Source organism: Perognathus longimembris, chromosome 11 (assembly GCF_023159225.1).
Source record: "Perognathus longimembris pacificus isolate PPM17 chromosome 11, ASM2315922v1, whole genome shotgun sequence".
Classification (NCBI taxonomy): domain Eukaryota; kingdom Metazoa; phylum Chordata; class Mammalia; order Rodentia; family Heteromyidae; genus Perognathus; species Perognathus longimembris.
The window spans coordinates 65,935,483-65,956,461 of record NC_063171.1 but is presented as its reverse complement, the minus strand read 5'-3'; the positions used below and the strand labels follow the sequence as shown (position 1 = coordinate 65,956,461).

At 39.5% G+C, this 20,979-nt stretch overlaps 1 protein-coding gene across 3 annotated transcripts in view; it reads left to right on the top strand.

Moving 5' to 3' along the window:
* Positions 1 to 20,979, top strand: part of Akt3 (AKT serine/threonine kinase 3) — a 190,379-nt gene that overhangs the window by 159,226 nt on the left and 10,174 nt on the right. For all 3 annotated transcript variants that reach the window (XM_048357470.1, XM_048357471.1, XM_048357472.1), the window contains 2 exons: positions 10,522 to 10,736; positions 17,338 to 17,425. In XM_048357470.1, the coding sequence (XP_048213427.1) occupies positions 10,522 to 10,736; positions 17,338 to 17,425 (303 nt within the window). The remainder of the gene's footprint in view (positions 1 to 10,521; positions 10,737 to 17,337; positions 17,426 to 20,979) is intronic.

The following is a 20,979-nucleotide window of genomic DNA, read 5'->3' as shown; positions in this document are numbered from 1 at the left end:
ACTGCTGCCGTCTAACAAGCTACTTGGTTCTGAGTGACGAGGCCGGGCAGCCAGGACGGCTACTCCTGCCCTGCCTGTGCGTGTCACCTCAGCCAGAGAGACGGCAGTGAGAGGTGCCTGGCCGAAGATGGGAGTCCTGAATGAAGCATGCCCATTCGTGCCTCTGTTGCCTGGGCGGTGGCTGGAGGCTGCCCCCTCCCCTTTGTCCTCTGCCGCCTTCGTGGGGCTGTTGACAGGAGCCTTTCCCTGCGGCCTGTCTGTGGGCTCTGGGCGCGGCCTCTCCGCGTGGCCTGCGTTCCTCACAATGACAGCTTCAACTTCACAGCATTTTGGCTTTGAGCTCTCACAGTGCATGGCCTAGGAACAAGTTAGAAACTAACCTGTCAGGAGCTTAACTTGTTTCATAGGGGTATGTCTTAGGATTTCAGTATAATTCTCACATTCCATAAAACTCCTGTTTTTAAGTGTGTACAAGTCTGATTTTTTTTCTTTCTTCATAGAGTCGTGCATCTCTAATTCCAGAATTTGTTCATCACCCCAACAAGATTAGCCACCCCTCCTCCCCCACAATAGCTAGTGTACTTCTGTTTCCACACCTTACGCCGTATGTTCTATATAAATGAAGTTGTAGGGCGTGGATTCTTCTATGCTTGGCTTTATTCACTCACCAAATTGTCTTCTAGGCTCATCCCCTGTTGTACCATTTCTCTGTATGGCAGTGTAACATGCCTTCAGATGGCTGTCTAACCACATCACGTGGATTCTTTCGATATTTTAGTTTTGGCTGTTACAACTTACACTGCTATAAACATTCACGTTTGCATCTCCTTTTGTGGCCTTGCTTCAGAAGTTATACTTTATTGCCACAGGCGCACTGCTGGAAGGAGTTACCAGCCTGCACAGATTTAAGGGATGGAAATAGGTACCATTTCCCACTGTAGAAGAGCAGGATGGAGGTTTTCTGTGATGATCAGAGGTTTGAGCCACACAAAGAAGGGAATGGTGGTCCTGCAAAGAGAGCAGCCAGTGAGAAAACTGAGGCCAGAGCAATTTGATTTTCCCCTTAAATTGCTAGGAGGTTAGTGTGACCAGTCATGATGGTACACACTTGTAATCCCAGCTTCTCAGGAGGCAGAAGTAAAACCACCAAGAGTTTGAGGCCAGCCCATATAGAATTAGAGAAACTCTGTTTCAAAAACAAAATACAGCCCAGTGTGGTAGCTCCCACCTGTAATCTTAGTTACTCAGGAGGTAGAGATCTAAAGATCACAGTTCAAAGCCAGCCTGGGCACAAAAAGTCCATGAGACTCTTATCTCCAATTAGCCACCAAAAAGTCATAAGTGGAGCTGTAGCTCAAGTGATAAAATACTAGCCTTAAACGGAAAAGCTCAGGGACAACATCCAGGCCCAAGTTCAAGCTCAGAATGAGCATGCACACAAAATAAATAAATAAAACACAAAAACAGAAGAGCTATAGGTGTGGTACAAGTGGTAGAGCTCTTGCCAATGTGCTCCATTCTGGATTTAGTCTCCAGATGTGGGGTAGGCTTATTGTGGCTGAAGTCAATTATGAAGACACTAGTAATCTTTGATGCTTAATTAAATAGAAATTCTTGTCCATTAAAGATTGTTTCAGTAGATATTTCAAATAAGATTTTATGATATGTATAGCAAACCTGATCTGTTTTTGAAAGGTGAAATGACAGAGGTTTTAATTGTTTTTTAAGTAATCTGTCCTAGGAGGTGGTAGAAGTGTACAGTAATCAAGATCTTATTTGATTTTTCTGACCACAAAGCCCACTTTTATATTTATAACTACATGCATAATTGCCCAAGAAAGTTAGTTTCAAGGATAATTTCAGAAGTAAGTGATTATAATTTTAGATGTCTTACAAATGCTCAATAGGAACTGAAGAAATTAGGAAGAATAATAAATTCACATTGATACTGACATTCCTATCTACAAAATAACCCACACTGGTTTACTATAATAGTATTTTTCAAGTAGGAATTAAGTTTTCTTTTCAAATATGTTATCATTGTAAACCAATGCTAATATTTAAAATATCATAAATTTCCAGCCAATATTATCTGGCCCAAAATAGCATTTTCTCTGTTAGAACTTAGGGTTTGAAATTCTCTACTTTTGTGGATGAATTAGGTAAAATTTCAGAAACACTGTTCTTCATTTATTCAAATACAAGATCATATTTTCTAGAATAGGATTGTTTTTGTAAATGTCATGAAAAACCAATTCTTTGTTTCCCTGGTATTCAGTTACTCTGGCTATACATTTTCTGTGAATGGTGATGTGCCATATTTAGAGTACCAAAATTAGTTGTGTCACAATTAGGGGGAGTTATTTCTGAAGATAAATATATCTCATTTCAGAAACAGATGATCTCCCAAGAAACAAAGATATTGTTTTCTATGCAAATGTCATCCACTAAAGAACAAAACCACAAATTTAGTGCAAGAAAACTTTCAATTGTTTCTAAATAGAAAGTTTACAATTCACAAGAAATTATCAATTTCAAATTAAAAACAAAACATTTCTGTGTACCTTTTGTAACTATCACATAGGTCTGGTTTTCAAAGCTGTTTACATATCCATCCATGTTTGACACAGGTTAGTTCATAATTAAAATGTTGACACCTTATTTTCATAAGAGTGATAATTGTAGTTATTGTTGCGAGTGAAGTATTTCAAAACAATTACTCATAAATTTTATTTATGTATTTTAAATATTTGTGCTTTATCGTGGCACTTATTCTTTATTACAAGCCATTCACTGAAGACCACTCATTTGTTGATTCATTTAAGGAATATTTACTGAATATTTATCAGGCATCAAGCCTTATATTCAATAGCACATATATGAGAATAGTGAAAAGTCATTCTTGTCTTCAGCTGCTGTGCAGTTCACTCTGGTGCCATGGGTACAGAAAGCGATGCTTACCTTGCGTCATTACTGTGCAAGAAAGGAAGTGCTTTACATTGACATGACTGAACCTGCTGGGGTCCTCAGGGGAGGGAGACAGGGCAAAGACAGGGAGTGGAATGCCAGCATTTAGGTCATCTGGGATAAGCGTCACTGTGAGTTTCATGCAAGGAGGCTATCTAGAGCAATTGACATGGTCAGGATTAGCAGGCCTAAAACTAGCCTTTCCCTTATTATCCAATGTCTGTCACTTTTTGTACCTTGAAACTTCTAGTGTGCGCCACTCTTATTGCTAGCCTTTTCTTGGACTGCAGTATAAGCCCGATCTGTTTGAGAGCTGGAAGACGTTCTTGACTGCTTCTCTGTGAATGGCTCCCTTCTGCTCTGGTGAGGACCCACTGACTGTACAGATATCTTGCTGCACCGCCCCCCCTCTCATCTAGCACCAGTCCGCCATTACATGACACTTGTTTTACTCAGGTGGGAAAGATGTGCTGTTAAAGACAGATGAAGGATATTCAAAACAACAGAGCCACTTTACTTAATGGTCTTTGTGTTAGACTCATAGCAGATCTGTAAATAAACTGCTCAACTTGTTTTCTGTGATAAACACCACCGGAAAAAATAAGTCTTGCATATAAAGTACCATTTGTTGGAAAAAGAATATTTTTTAATGTGTTCTCTCCACCTCTTGCGATAAAGAATGGAGCTTACAATGAAATTTTCCTAGTACGAAGCTTATGGGTCTTTATTGTTAAGAGAAAATATATACTGGGTCATTTTTCAGGACTTTTTTTGTTTGATTTGGTGAGAAATTACAGAGCTGAGTCTCAGTAAGCATATAAGCTATACATTTAGGGTGTTGCATCTTTAGAAATGCATTATATGTGTACGTATAAACGAGTCTGCTTTTCCTTTTGTGTTAGAAGGAAACAGAACTGGTCCTCTAATAAATTATGGGCCAGAAGCTGTGTTAAAGGAGTCTGCTTTCACAGACTATGCTGTGCTTTCACACCTAGAATATAGAAAAGAAATTAGAAGTCACATATAAACTCTTACTGTTAAATTTTATTATCTGATTCGGCTCCAGTTGAGTCCAAACCATTTTATGCAGTGCTAATTATTTAGAGTCTCAGCTTTGCTCTTGAGTTAGCAGTACTTGATCAACTTTCCAACTGTAAAACAGTTTGAAAATCAAATGTAGCTTACATGCAAGACCCAACAAAATTAAAAGTGTTAAGTACGTTTTGGCAGTTCACTTTTATTATGCCCAGTCCTCAAATGTACCAGCAGATAATCATCTGAATGTTAGTTATTTTTCACATGCTTATGTGATCACACAAAAAGTACACGCTAAAAAGAAGCAGATGGTGACAGATGGGGAAGGTTGAATAAGGTGGTTTTGGAAACCTAGAGAAATGCACTTCTGTAATCATGTAAAAATAAAAATTATTTGATAATCAAGTTAGAACTAACAAAAAGATGGTTGGAAAATGACTTGATTGTTGAGAAATACAAATGTGTTTCTACTGAGGAAGAATATATAATTTTATCTAAGTACAAAATGATTTTTCCTGTAGGTGAAAATGCAATTTCTGATGTATTTTTAGTTTTCAGAATTCCATTTCTAATTTACAAAGCATTCAGTTGCTATCATTAAATTCATTTTCTTTTTAAACCTGTGTTTAACATCTCATATATAACATTGCAAATATCTGAACTATACCTGAATATTTTGATGACTATTTGGTTACAAAGATTTATTTCACTGTGCTAAATCTTAGCACAAATAGAAATTAATTCTTTATAAATTTCAAATCACATTAATTTCCTATGAAGTTGGGGGAAGCAGCTAGGACTAAACATTGATTGAAGCACTAACTGGAGTTCATTTCTAATCCAACACAAAGCAAATGTAAAATGTGTCATTTTTGTAGCTTCTTTGCATCTTGTCTTTAAGAAATCTTAAGCAAGACAAATGAGGCTAATGTTACACGTTTTTCCATTTAATTTACAGTTAAAAATAGTAACAAATAGTTATATTTTTATTTGACCTTGGACAAAGTTCTGTACTGCTACTGCTTGAGAAATTAGTCTCAAAACTTCTAGGCTTTTGTTAAAAGAGTTATTTACTTCACTAACCTTTCAAAAACAGTATTCCACACTAATATTTTATTTGCTAAAATGTATACAACACTGGACAGTGTGTTGAAAATGAACTACACAACTGTGGGTGGGGATGGGAGGGATAAACTGGGAGGGAGGGAAAGAATGACATTGTTCAAAAAGAAATGTAATCATTACCTGACTTATGAAACTGTAACGCTTCCACATATCACCTTTATAGTAATCTAAAATGTAAATAATAATAATGCATATTATGCCTGTTTCTCCAAAGGTAATTTTTAAACACTTTCATTTTCCTGGTAGTCCTGAAAGGTCTAACCATTAATGTTCACAGGGATCTTTAGGGCCCAGCCATTAGTTCACATACAGTTATCTGCTTCATAGTTAGAATTTATATTTAAGAGCTCACTTGTAAGAGTTGGTTTACTATTTCATTGATGTTTCATTTACTTCCTTGTTATAATGCTATTTTATACTATTTGTGGGTAATATTAGCAGTCACTCCATCGAGCCCCAGAATTGAATATTGTTTAAATGTGAACTAAGATGAAATTAATGCCTCAAGGGCTTATGTAAGTAGTGGCTTTTACTTATTTAGAGGTCTGTCATTTCTTAGAGTAGCTATTTGTCACTTAAACTTCTTTTCCATGGTATGTAGTTTGGGGCATCAATGATGAGAATATTTGATATGATTGATTTGGATTCCAATTAAATCACAAAGCTTGATTGTACATCCTCAATCCTGACGATGGGTTTAGAAACTCAGTTACACTGAGTACACTAATAATGACCTGTAGTATTTTATTTGGGTTGTTTTTACTTGGATTGTAGTGATCCTGTTTCTTAGAATCCAATGTTTTTTACTCTATGGTTTTAAAAGTATAGGAATCTATAGGAAAGTATGTCTAAATTTGATTTTACTATCCTGATTATATCTTTGTAGCTTTTATCTTGTTCAAGAATTCTTCTTGCTCTAAGCTGAGATTGCTTTAGAGATTGTGATTTTAGCTGAATGTAAGCATTATGCATGTAGGCAGTGTCTATAAAGTGTTCCACATTCCAACTTAAAGCCAAATGGTCTTCACAAGTACAGTCTCTGAAGAATTATTAGATCAGTTGAGAAATAGTTATATTCATGAAGAAAATATTGAGAAAACACGGAATGTATAAACTTTTCACCTGAAAGTTTAATCTGTTTAAAAATCTGAATTGGCAAAATTACAGTTATTCCTTTACTGTGTTGTTAAGAATTTACAAAAGGCTTCTGTAAAGTATGAAGTACTATAGTTATATTTATATATAAAACACATACATATCATTTACCTGAAATGTAAACCAGAAAAAAATTAAATTAGTATAAACTGGTTTGTCCAAGTTCGCAGTTTACTTTCACAACGTAGGTGTGTAGACACTTTATTTAGATGTTTAATTTCCCCCATCTGTTCTGTCAGGCTTACTGATTGAGCAGTGAGCCACTCCAGGGCACACAGCCTCCTGTAATTGCTGCCCTAAGGTACAAGCTAAGAAAGGTGTCCCTCAGCCTCCCAGCACGTCCCGACAGGTAAAAGCATGCAGGATAAAAATGGTTTTTGAAATACCTATTACCAAATAAGTGTTTACATTGGACCTTCAATTGATGGTCTCATTTTAAAACACATAATTTATCATGTAACATCATTCTTTGAAACTAGTAAATAGTCAAGAATTTGTGGTGTTTTATTTATGGTTTTTTTTTCACCTAGTCTTATGCAGATGGACTTATCAAATATTAGAGAACATTGAGCATTAATTGATATTTGCTGCAACTTCCTTAGATCTCGGGTCTTACTCTATCTTGAAGTGAAGTAGTTTCTGGATCCTGGTGGAAAACATTGAAATCGGGCCGTTTCCTGAAGTTTGCACTGTGTTCAGTTTTGATTCCATGTGAGCTCTCATCTCTCACTAACACTAGTGTTTCATAAAGTATGACCTACATCTAAGGTGGTCAAGGACCTTAGGGAAAGGAGGAAGTTTATCAGATGTCACTATTTATAATTACGCCTTCAACTGCCTTGAAAGTCAGAATTTATGGAGAAGAGACACTTTAATTCATCAAGATGAGTCTTTCTTAAGTCTTTGTCTGGAAGCATGTTTTCATCTGTGTATATCCAAATGATATGATAAATGGTATTTTAACAGAGTTGGAATGGACTTTACCATTTTTGTACCTCTACTTTTCCCCAAAGATAAGCTTTCTCTAGAACAGTGAAAAAAAATTGCCTTTTCACTAAGAAAAACAATGGGCGTTACAACACTGAGATTCAAGAATAGGAAAATGTATATGTTACTGTAATTTTAGAAAAAGAAGTCCTTTTAGTGAGAAAAATCTATCTTCCAAAACTAGTCTGAGGAGCACAGGAATGAAGGAAGGGTGAGAAAACAGTCTTTGTACTCAGTGTACCTTATGTAAAAATGAACTACATAATGGAGGAGGGTATGGGGAACTGGGGAAGCGGAGACACTGACCAAGAAGCATGGAACTCATAACCTGTCTTTTAGAATGGTAAATTCTTTGTACAACTACTTAATGTTTTTTAAAAAGCTAATATAGAGAGTGAAGCAAGGGGTGACATTGTCCAAAAACAAAAACAAACAAACAATTACCTAACTTACGAATTAGGAACCCTTCTATTCATCACCTTTACAACAACAATTTAAGGAAATCTAAAAATAATATTTAAAACTAATGTACAATAGGCAATTGGGCTTAAGATAATTTTATTTGGGGATTTTTCGAAGTATTTCACAGTGCTGTGTTTTGAAATAATTTAAACTTAGCACAAAGAAAGACATAATGTGTAGAGAGAAGGTGGCTCATATTATATTCCCACAATTGAAATGTAATCACTCTTATTATTCTTTCTTGTAGATTTCACCTTCCACATAGCTATCAGAAGAGAGGCATTGAATACAGGTTACTGTTTGTATTGATGAGTAGAATCTGTTAAGTAGAGATGGTGGCTGGTTGTAGGTGACTTGCTCAGTCAGGCAGGACGTCGGGGTGGCTGTGTGTGGGGCTCAGTAGACAGTCCTGCTTCCAGCCCTGCGCATGTGTAAAGCGGGGATGCACAGAAGCAGTGCTGCTTGTTGTGAGAAGCTGAGTATTTTACAGAGCTAAATGGAACATTTTCTCTTACAAAATAGATTTTTTCGTAATGCAGTTTTATTTTTCAGTTGCTTATTTCTCTTTAGAAATGAAAAGCCTCTTTTTATGTGCTCACTTTCTCTCCTGGCGGCAGACCAGGTATTTAAACAAAAATAACGGATTGCCAGTTTTGCCAGCTGGGGATGAGAACCCGGCTGCTGAAATGTAGGTTCGGGAGGCAGTTAGTCCAGCTTTTATGCTTTTTATGCTTCTGAGAAAAAAGAGGTTAAAAACCACATTTGGCTCCTTTTTGAGTGTGCCACTATTTTGTTTGGTGGTGTAGGAATGCAGTGAAGGATTACTTAGATTTAAATTTTTTTTGGTTTGGTTATTAGCTAGAATCCTGCATCCTATTACATCAGTTCTCACAAAGCAGTACATTCTGCTAATTGGCCACGAGACAGGCCTTGAGCCACTAGAAGTCCCTGGTGTTCCACAGATACACAGTAGCATTTCCTGTGACCCATGAGCGCAGCAGACTTCCTCACACATCTTAGGGGGTTTCTCGATTTCTGCGTGTTCTCAGGTTACTCATTTCAAGCAACTAGAAATTTAAAATATGTTTTGGCCAGTGATGAAAGCTAGAATTTCTTGTTCCTTCAGAATTTTTTTTGTCTTGGAATTTTTTTTTTCTTTTGCAAGAACAGGAACTGTATTGGTCTAAGTTACAAATGCATTTCCTAGACTTGGGTTTTATTTATATTTTTATTGTTATTATAAAAGTGATATACGGAGGAGTTACAGTTCCATAAGTTAGATAAAGGGTACATTTTCTTTTGGACAGTGTCGCCTCTTCCCTCACTCTCAGTTTTTACCTCCCATGCCCACCCACAGGTTGTTTAGTTCATTTTTAACATAGTATCTAGTGAGTATCGCTGCTGCATTTGTTCCTAGACCTCTTTAGTCCTGAAACATTTTTACAGCTGAATTTTCAAAAATTACAGAATTGCCAAAATGCTTACTGAAGAGATACTGTTCTCCTGAGATCTTAGCCTTCATCTTAATTGTTGAAGAGTTTTTAAAACATACTCATCTAAAAATACTTGAAGTTGTCTATGCATGAGGAGTAGGTCATCAAATAAGAAACATATATGATAAAAAATAGGAGGCAAATTGTAAATGACCATGTTCTGATTTAAATAGATTGTTCTAACACAAAGTTATACTTTCATATCACTCCTTTTTTTCTTCTCTTTTCTTTTTTTGGGGGGGGTCGTAGTAAGAGTTGGGGACATGATTGAACTCAGGGCCTCGTGCCCTTGTTTGGCTTTTTCCACTCAAAGCTTGGTTCACTACCACTTGAGTCACACCTCCACTTTGGCTTTTTGCTGATTATTTAAAGAGTCTCCTAGATTTGTGTGCCCAGGCTGGCTTTGAATTTCAATCTTTAGCTCTCAGCTTCCTGAGAAGCTAGAAATACAGGCTTGAGCCACAAGTGCTTGGCTAATGTCTAAAATTTCTTTTGCATCTGATATATTTGTTTCTGCCTATACCAGGACTTGAACTCAAGGCCTGTTGCAGTCTCGCTTGTTTTTTTTTTTTTTTTTGCCCAGGGCTGGCACTCTACAACTTGCAGGGTTTTGCTGGTTAATTGGAGATAGGAGTCTCAGAGACTTTTCTGCTTAGCTGGCTTTGAACCTTGATCCTCAGGTCTCAGCCTCCTGATTGGCTAGGATTATAGGCATGAGCTGTTGGCACCCAGTGCAGTGTATGTATCTTGAGAAACAAATGTAAGGACGCATACCACATAGATTTCAAATAGGGGATTTGGGTGGTGTTTAATTTTTTTTAATTTTTTTGTTTTTAATTATTGAGACTGAATGCTAAAACTTGTTACAACCCCAAAACCTTTATGTATTCTTCAGTGTTTGTCTCTAGCACCATCTAACTTTAAGTTGTTAAAGTCCACCTTAGTGGGACTCAGAATGAACACTTGAGTTGACCTCAGAGAATGTATATGGATATGCTGGTACTTTTTTTAAATTTGATCCTTGGATATGCTCGTTTACGTTAGGGTTTGTGTGTGTTTGTGCGTGTGTGTGTGTGCGCGCGCGTCCCTTCTTAGTATACTGACAGTTTCTACAATATTGCACGTATATGTACACGTTATATGTTTTGTTCAAAGGTCAAGATGTTAGAATTAGACTTACCTGAGCCTTATACATTGGGGTTCACTTACCTGTAAGAGCCTTATTTTGTTTTGTTCACTGTCCCCTGAAAGGCTAACATGCAGTCAATAATGAATCACTTTGCTGGTTTGCTTTTAGGTGTTGGAAGATAACGACTATGGCAGAGCAGTGGACTGGTGGGGCCTGGGTGTTGTCATGTATGAAATGATGTGTGGAAGGTTGCCTTTCTACAACCAGGATCATGAGAAACTTTTTGAACTAATACTTATGGAGGACATAAAATTTCCTCGAACACTCTCCTCAGATGCAAAATCATTGCTTTCAGGGCTCTTGATAAAGGATCCAAATAAACGGTAAGCCTCAAATCATGCTTGCTGCATTACTGATGGGTGTGGTTGGAAATTGTGATACATGGAAATCAGTTCAAATAAAACTAACTCCAAGAAGCAATGTACTGAGTGTAGCCATCTTCCCATTGAGATAATGAATTATTCTTAACTGCATAATGCAGATCATTTAAAATTTCCATAAAAGTCTCTTTTAGTATAAATTGTATGTAGATTCACAAACTGTCCACATTATGTGTGAACAATGCCTTAGTTGTCTATTAGTTGATAGTGTGGGGTGAGGGGACCCTCTTCACTCTATTCCTCTGGCCTTCCAATCTTTGTAGAAAGAATAGATGTGCTTTTACCCTCTCCTACTTCTGTCCCAATCCCAGCCTATATTCACATTTCTTGCTCTGTTTCTGCTTATTATTTGAAAGCATATTTTCTATGTGGGGCTGAAAGGAGTTTCCTGCATCCTTTGCAGTCTGTTACTTTGCTTAGTTAGCCACATATCCCTTATGCTTTTGCTTCACACACTTCATCAGGCATGTGAAAGGACTAGTCATTTTAAGGTGTCTTGTAATAGGAGCGCTCATACTTGGGTCCCTGCATCCAGGTGCAGACCTGACAGTTTCAGCAGGATGATGAACTAAAGTACCAGGACAGTGACTTCCCTGAGTCCCACCGCATCTAGGCTTTGTTTGTGGCGCCTGACAAATAAGTTTACTGAGTGGCAGAACAAATGAATTCTGAAATTTGGATTTCCCACTCCTCCTCCTACATGCCTTTCTCTAGAGGTGTGTGGAACAAAACTGCTCATGGTTTCATGTCCATGTCTATCTGTCTGTTCGTGTGGGCTCACTTCCATTCCAGTAAACAAAGGCCAGGTGAATTTTTATAAATCTAAAGGCCAGATATGTAGTTTCTCCTGCCAGAGACCAACGGTGCTCCAGAGACAGAAGGCCGTATCCACCACTTGCCTTGTTGTTTGCTAAGGCGCATCGGGCCCCACGGTGTCGCCACCTAGTGCCCGGCACACAGGCCCAGCATGAGCAAGGCCCTGCCGTAGACACCGGTGCACTGATGAGGCCAGGTGCGCCTGTGTGTGCTTGCTGCGCTCAGTGCTGTCAGGACAGTTAGTGAGGGCTGGGGTGAATGGGCTCATGGAAGAGGGTTGGAGGTGATGTTCAAGTGTGTAAAGTGTAGCTGAGTTGCAAATGAAGGTGGCCTTGGAGAAGTTTGATGAAACTGAAATGTTAGGTTATAAGGACCTAATGTTTCTTAGATGATGTTTAGTCTTTATTCAAAAAGTTATGAGAAGCCATGTGGTATTTGAAAGCAAGAGATGGTATAAGATTTGTATTATAAAAGTGTAATTCTGAAGACTAGTGCTGGTGGCTCACACCTGTCATCCTAGCTACTGAGGAGGAGGCTGAGATCTGAGGATTTCAGTTCACAGCCAGCCCTGACAGGAAAGTCCATGAGACTCTTATCTCCAATTAACTAACAGAAAACCAGAAGTGGAACTGTGGCTCAAGTGTAGCCTTGAACAAAAATAGAGCTCAGGGGGGCTGGGGATATGGCCTAGTGGCAAGAGTGCCTGCCTCGGATACACGAGGCCCTAGGCTCGATTCCCCAGCACCACATATAAAGAAAACGGCCAGAAGCGGCGCTGTGGCTCAAGTGGCAGAGTGCTAGCCTTGAGCGGGAAGAAGCCAGGGACAGTGCTTAGGCCCTGAGTCCAAGGCCCAGGACTGGCAAAAAAAAAAAAAAATAGAGCTCAGAGACAGTGCTCGGGCCCTGTGACTGACAGAATAAAAAAAGAAAGCAAAATCTGATTCTGGCAGCTGTTTTGGTAGACTGCTTAGAAGAGTTAGATGCAGGGAAGGCGAGCAGTTAAGGATGCTTCTGGAGCCCAGTGTGGTCGTTCATATCTACAATGCCAGCATTAGTAGACAGAGGCAGGAGGACTGTGTTCTACGTCAGCCTGGCTACAGTGAAGCCCTGTGTAGAAGGTAAGTGGAAGCCAGGCGTGATGGCCCATACTGAATAACCCTTGCTACTTGGAAGGTGGAGATCAGGAGGGTCCTAGTTCCAGGCCAGCTTGGGCGGAAATTTCACAAGATTCCCCTATCAGTAGCCAGGCACAATGACATGTGCCTGTCATCTAGGGCCCTTGAGAAGTATAAAGAAGAGGTACAGACCAGGACAACCCGAGCAAAAGCAAGATCTTACTTGAAAATTAGCCAATAACAAAAAAGGACAGGAAGAGTAACTCAAATGTTAAAATACCTGCCCAGCAAGCTACAAGGTTCTGAGTTCAAACCCCAGTTCCATTTACAGAAATAATGAAAATTGAGGCCCTTTCTGAATGCAAATGAGTGAACAGAAATGATCAAGAAGTTGCTGGAGTCAAGGATAGCTAGCAGTTCTCAGGGTGACTAGTTTAGAGAATGGGGTGTTGTTAACTCAAGGAGCACAAGCTGGTACCAACTGCTAATGACAAGCAGGCAGTTGGATAATACCAGCACTTAAACCAGTCATTGAATACAAGGACATCTAGAGGCAAAGAAATAGTGGAGAGAGACGGTAGAGAGAAGAGGGCCTGGGCAGAACCCCAGCCACGTCCAAGTTCACAGGTAAGGAAGAGCCATCAGAGGCCCCTCCCTGGGAGGTGTGAGAGTCGCAATCAGACACCAGTGTCATAGACAGCTTGCCTTTCCTAGCCGGGTTCTTTCCGTTCAGCCTGGGTGTTTCTGGTGTTCGTCCTTGCATGGTGCTGAGGATCCAGCCCATTTCTGGCACACACTAATTTCCCTTATATTTCTTGTTCTGTTACTTTGTGGCCATTCTGTTAATCCTTTACTTTCCCATGCCATGCACTTTACAGGAAAAACATGCCTCATGTTGCATCTAGTACAGTGGAAAAGCAGGAAATCTGTGTTGTTTCTAGTTATAAAGTATACAGAGGCTTGGCACAGTGGCTCACGCCTATAATCTCAGCTTCTCAAGAGAAAAGAACAGGAAAGATTGCACGTCCAGACGGCTACACAGAAGTTAGCAAGACTCCATCTTAATGAGTGATGGTGCACTCCCTACAGTGTGGGAGGCTGCTGGTGGGGGGAGGATCACGGTCCAGCCCAGCTCTGGGAAAAACTGAGAAAAGAAACAAGGAAAAAGAGCCGGTCCGGAGGTGTGGCTAAATCAGTAAACCATCTGCCAGGCAAATGAGTTCAAACAACAGTGCTTCTTCTCCCGCCCCACCCCCTCCCTGGCCAAAAATTAAGTAACTTCCATAGGAGCCAGGGGTTTCATTTGACATTCTGATATCGGAGTTTAACGTTCTTAGAAATAACCACCTTTCTCTAGCACGCTTTGATACTATTTTGAAATCTTACGTGGTCCCTTAGCTATTGACATCGTATTGAAGTACTAATGAATGTCTTCTCATTCTAAAACAAACTTTATGATCCTAGACTTTGTATTTCTGAGCATTATTTTATGTGTATATTTAGTAAGTTGGGCTAGCCATATCCCAAACGAAACGATTACTAAAGAACTGAGGTTTCATTCAAAAACAAAGAAGAAGCCAAATGAAAACTTTTCAGTTATGAAATGGATGAGATTCTATGCTCAGTTCTCACCTCCTGGACCTTGTCAAGCACACATTAAATACAGTAAAACTGTGAAGAGTCATCCCATTGTGACCCAGTGTCAGAAAGGACATGGAGTTCTGATTTTCCTTTCCATGCAGACTCCCTTATTTTATACTATAGAATATTAAATACTTCTCAGAGACAGGTCCTTTGGTAATTCTGCTTTTCTTGTCCCTATGTGGACTTAGAATACCTTTTGGGTTACCCAGCCTGATCTCTGTCCGCAGAAGTTCCGGCCTACTAAGAGAGATGAGTGTACCTCCAACACAGTGGGAGGAAGAGAACGTGTTAATTAATAGAGAATTGCCAGACAAAAAGGCCCAAGTGTGAGCATGACAGTTGTAAACGGAGGCCATCTTAAAACCTGTCTCTGTGATGTAGTTCATGTAGCGATTTCTCTCTAGAGCTCACAGTGGTGACCCCTCTGTGGGAACTGCTCACCAGCAGATAGCCAAGTATCAACGGATTACTTGACTTTCTTTTTTTTTTTTTTCTGGGCCTTGGACTCAGGGCCTGAGCACTGTCCCTGGCTTCTTTTTGCTCAAGTTTAGCACTCTACCACTTGAGCCACAGCACCGCTTCTCGCTTTTTCTATATATGTGGTGCTGAGGAATCAAACCCAGGGCTTTTTATGTATACGAGGCAAGCAGTCTACCACTAGGCCATACTCCCAGCCTCACCTGACTTTCTATTATGACAGTGTGTCATGTATTTCTTACTCCTGACAGCCAGAATTCCTGAGAAGTAACTGTCCATTTTCCATGACCTGTTGGGTTTCCCTTCTGCCTAGTAGTGTATTACACTTGGTAGGTAGGAGCTTTCCAAAGCAAAATGGTAAATTTTCAGGAATGTTGTAACCTAGATGTTTGTCATTATTAAAATTATATAAATTCATAAATTAAACCAAGAATGGTGAATCAAAGTACTAAATACTCAAAATTTATCACTCTTTATTAGCTTAGTTACATTTTCCTGCTTTCTGTGTTTTGAGGTTGTATCTTCATGAAGGCTATATTGACAGCTACTATGACAGCTTGAAACTGGCTCTGGTGGAAGAGACCTGACCCACCAGAATGGCCAGTGCTGGAAGTCAGGGTTTGATTTATTGTTTTGATTTAGATTTAACAAAGTGATGGAGGGAGAGCATGCTAGAAGTGCAGATTAAATGTTAAAGTGTGTCCTGTGTGTGTCTGTTACATTGTAAATGGCACAAAAACATTAAATATTCTTGTCCTGTTCCACAAATACTTAGCCATCAAAGAAGTCACTCGTGGCTGACAAAGTTTGATATGTCTCTGTTGTGTCACTTTCATCTGTGATTCTAACAAATTAAAAAACATCAAACAGTGATCACGTCAGAACTGATCAAGAATCATTTCCACTGCAGTTGACTTTATTTTTTAATACTTTATTTTTTTCCTATTTATTGTCAAAGTGATGTACAGAGAGGTTACAGTTTCACATGTTAGGCCTTGGGTACATTTCTTGTACTGTTTGTTACCTCCTCCCTCATTCCTCTCCCCTCCCCTTTTCCCTCTCCCCCCATGAGTTGTTCAGTTGGTTTATACCAAATGGTTTTGCAAGTATTGCTTTTGGAGTTGATTGTCTTTTTATCCTTTGTCTCCTGATTTTGATATTATCTTTCACTTCCCTAGTTCTAATACCAGTATATACAATTTCCAGTGTACTCAGGATATAGTGATAGTGCAGGTATACCACAGGAAGGGGATACAAGAGGATCATCAACAATAGAAGCTACAGTTTCACATGGCATGTTGATAGTAATTACAACAGTGACATAACAGTCGTTTCCATAACATGGAGTTCATTTCGCTTAGCATCATCTTATGCATTCATAAGGGCATAGCTATTGGGCTCTTGTGATCCTCTGCTGTGACTAGCCTAAACCTGTGCTAACTATTCCCTATGAGGGAGACCATAGAGTCCATGTTTCTTTGGGTATGGCTCTGCAGTTGACTTTAGAGTTGAGCAAAATGAAACAAAAGTTTTCAGTGAGGTTCTGTTTCAGTGTAGAAATAACATCAATTTTATATCAATAACTTTATAACAGTTTGTAACACCCATACATGGTTTTTCCATGTTTTTATCAGCACACATAGTCTTTTAACTTGAGCAATTGAAATAAATCTGACTAAACCTACTGTATTAAGTTTAGGATTAAGCTCCTGGCCTTTGACTTATTTTCTTGTTTGTAACTGTCATGTTTTCTTCTCACTCCCCACTCTTCATTTCACTTGCTTTCCCTCTGGTTTTTCCTTAGTGACTCAAATATGCTTAGTGAAACTGAGGGAGCCGAAAAGGACTTGCATTTCCTGTTGTGCCAGATATTGATTAAATAAGATTATCTTCAGAGACAGAGGCATCTTTTTTCATTTCTAATTCATCATTGTGGGTTGCCTAACAAGCTACAATGTAATGCTATTTTATAGACTAACATAGGATTCCTGTTGAATTCTCTTGAAATATGATGTAGTTCATGAGTGTTTATTAGTAGCAGTGCTTCGCAAATTATTTTCTCACCAATGATTGAATTATTTCGGAATTTAAGTGAACAGAGGTACACTTTTGACTTGAGTTGTCCTGAAAGGAATTTGTCTTGGCCAGTTGACGGTAATAACAGCCCCCCGTTGTTGGTTCGGCACCACGTCTGTTGGTTCTGACTCTTGGTGTCACCTTGGGAAGGTGTGGCCGTGCCACACGTGGAAATGGGAGTGCCGAGAGGAAGCCCACTCGTTGCGCCAGGAATGCTTGCCCATAACACCAGAGATCATTTTTATTAGCAGCATGCTGAGAAAATTAGATCTTAGAGCAAAGCTTTTTATTTTGGTGCCAATTTATCCAAAGAACTATTTATCACTTTGAAAATTGTATTTCCACAAGAGTACTTTTGACACGTTGGGCTTCTATAAATGTTTTACACTCACTCGGCGTTGTTTCTCTCCTCACAGCCTCGGTGGAGGACCAGAGGATGCAAAAGAAATCATGAGACACAGTTTTTTTTCCGGAGTCAACTGGCAGGATGTGTATGACAAAAAGGTAGGCTTGCCGTGTGTGTATGTGTGTGTGTGTGTGTGTGTGTGTATGTGTGTGTGTGTGTGTGTGTACGTGTACACTCTGCTCCGTCACAACTGCTGACAGCACACTCCCAGGGGTGATGGCATTCCTACTCTATACTGTGACACTTAGTGACTGCTTAGCACAAATTCCTACATCACTGAAACAACTCTTGAATCCTTATTCCACATTGTCGAAGAATTTACTCCTCTTCCTCCCCCTCTCCTCCTCCTCCTCCTCCTCCTCCTCCTCCTCCTCCTCCTCCTCCTCCTCCTTCTCCTCCTTCTCCTCTTCCTCCCCTCCTCCTCCTCCTCCTCCTCCTCCTCTTCCTTCTCTTCCTCCTCCTCCTCCTTCTCCTCTTCCTCCCCTCCTCCTCCTCCTCCTCTTCCTCTTCCTCCTCCTTCTCTTCCTCCTCCTCCTCTTCCTCCTCTCAGTTCGCTAGTTCAGAGCATCATTATTTCTTCAATTGGAGAAAAAAAGACACCTAAATGTTTTGGTTTTCCTTAGTAAAATCAGCAAATAATATAAATTTAAGTTTACTCATGTCTTTCATTTTAGGGCAAATACAAGATTCATTTATGTAAATCTTTATTTTAAGAGGAATCTAAAAGATAGTTATAATATTTAGTAATTTAATATCTTCATTAATCCTAGTTGATATTTCTTTGATTTTGGAAACATAACTTTATTGCCCACAAAGTGGATGTTCCTTTGTACATATCTTTATATTCACTATAATCTTATTACTTGTTTTTGATACTATAATATTTTCTTAAGGACTGGGAAATCATTGTGTATACTACATCTTTTTTAAACTACTATAAATATTGTTAGTACAGTCATTTATCATTTTTATTTTCAAATGCTTATATAATTTTTTTTTATTATTTCTTTTTTTTTTTTTTTTTTTTGGCCAGTCCTGGGCCTTGGACTCAGGGCCTGAGCACTGTCCCTGGCTTCTTCCCGCTCAAGGCTAGCACTCTGCCACTTGAGCCACAGCGCCGCTTCTGGCCGTTTTCTGTATATGTGGTGCTGGGGAATCGAACCTAGGGCCTCGTGTATCCGAGGCAGGCACTCTTGCCACTAGGCCATATCCCCAGCCCCGCTTATATAATTTTTTAATTACAGTTTTACTTAGAAGGTTTAATCTATTTTGTTTAGCCAATTTATTATTTTATTCCAGGTTTTTTTAATTTTGTTCTTAAACATTTTCCAGCCAGTGACATCTCTATAGGGTTTGTTTTTTGTCAAATACTCATCTTCACTAATCCCTTAAGGAGAGTGGCATGAATTATGAAGAAGTAAGGGGTATTTCATTTCTGCCTTATGTTATTGGAAAAAAGGAGTGTGGTGATTTTCTATTCATTTATTTGAAGCATTTGAAATAGTTACAACCACATTACACACCGATTCAAGGCTTCAAGTGCACCCATCTCATGGATTTTGAATTTCTATCAGGTAAAAGCACTGGGATAAAGCATTGGGTCCTCACAATTATTACGTGAGTCCTGTACTTATTCCTAAATGTTCTAACATTTATTTATTAACATCATATAGGCAACTTCACCTCCACTTTTCCTCATGAGATGTGTACCTACATCGGTTGGGCAGCCATGAGTTCTGGTGGTGTCATTCTACCACAGAAAACTGGGAAAGCTCGGGGTTTTGCTGTCTCCCACAAATTCACAAATAATACTTGGTCGGATGCCTTCAGTGGTCTAATAACTGTCCCCTGTAGCCAAGTTGCATCCCTTCGGCATACCCCGTCCTGTCCACAGAGGATGCGCTGAAAACAAAGTGGACCTGGGTGTCATTCAGTAGTGAGGCCTTGCATGTGGAAGGCCTGGGATTCCATCTCTAGCTTCAAGGAAAAGAGGGAAAGGGAAGGAAGGAAGGAAGAAGTTTCTTTAAGACACAGTGATCAGGGCAACAGCATGTCACTGCTTACTAAAAGAAGGAGCAAGACAGACTTTTCATCCCTGCAGGAAAACTGAAGTGTATTGGGTTGGTTTCCTTTTGTGCCCAGCTGTCCGTGTTAAGTGCAATTGGGACAAGTTCTGAGACCTAGCTAGCATGTCAGGGAAGAAAGGCTGGCACTGTCCCTGCTCCTCTGTCCTAAGGCTGCTTCAGCTCTGCTGGAGTGAGGAGAGATTCACAGAAAAGAAGGCGGCTTTTGAAAGAAAGACAGGTTTGGAAATAATAGAAGTATTTAAGAAAAGGAGAACAGTGCAAGAAAAAACAAAGCAGTGAAGAGTGACCCAGGTGAACGGTGTTGCTGATGGGAGGAGGCAGAATGGAGCAAGCGCCGAGGGGTGCGCTGGTATTCGGTGCCTCCCTGGGAGCCGGGGTCCCACACCGCTGCCTTCTCTCAGAACAGTACTGTTCCTGAAGTTCGGAAATGGCACGAGCTACTCGAACCTTTTCTGGTCTTGGTAGTATGTTTCAGGGGAGAAGAGTCAGGAAAAGAGAGACTTGGGTAATGGCATGGGTTACGTTGCTGATAAGTAGAACAAAGGGAAAAGCAAGCGTGAGTTCCACAGAGTCACTGTGAGGACATCTGAGGATGGGCAGTACAGCTGGTTTGGGTACTGTTTCTGTACAGATGAAATTGTCTTAAGGGCTAGAAATACAGACGAACATTTGAGAGCCACCAGAAATGAATGTGACTGTCTGGGAATCCAGTTTAACTAGAGTTGTGAAAAACCATTAACTCTAGGAGGAGGATAGAAAGTTGGTAGGAGAGGAAAGAGAATAGGAACACAGAGATCAACTACAGGAAAATAGCCATGTCCAGAATTGCAGTTGGGCTAGTGATCCACCTCAGTGACAGAGTGCTTGCAAACACACACACACACACACACACACACACACACACACACACACACGATAGAGATTCCAGGACACCTTTTTGCAAGATGTATCAAAAGTGCAGTGTAGTATAGATGTTACAGTGGGGCTTTCTTCCTGAGATATCACTTTTTACTTTGCAGCTAAAAATTTTATTTTGTTAGGTTGTTGATGTGTGCTGTGCAGACATTAGTGGTTGTTATTGTTTTTACATAATGGGAACACTAGCAGAAAAGAGCATTAAAGCTCTAAAAATTGGTTTCCTGGTAGCATCATGATATTTTTTTTTATCACTCAAATGATAGCTCTTTAAATAGAAGTGTCAGATAAAAATTGTAGTCTAGATATCTGATGGTTAACAATTGTCTTTTGATAAAGTATTTTACTTACAATATAAAAGAACACAGATAAATTTCAAAACAAACATCAGATATTTCATGAAATGTAAATAGTGTGAGATTTGGAAAATGCCTTCAAATTGGATTCAAAGCAAAATATACCTAGATGGTTCTCTAAAAGAATCTCATCTATGCCTGGCATCAGTGGCTCACGCCTTTAATCCTAGCTACTCAGGAAGCTGAGATCTGAGGATCTTGGTTTGAATTTCACCAACCCAGGCAGGAAAATCTGTGAGCCTCTTATCTGCAGTTAAACACACACACACACACACACACACACACACACACACA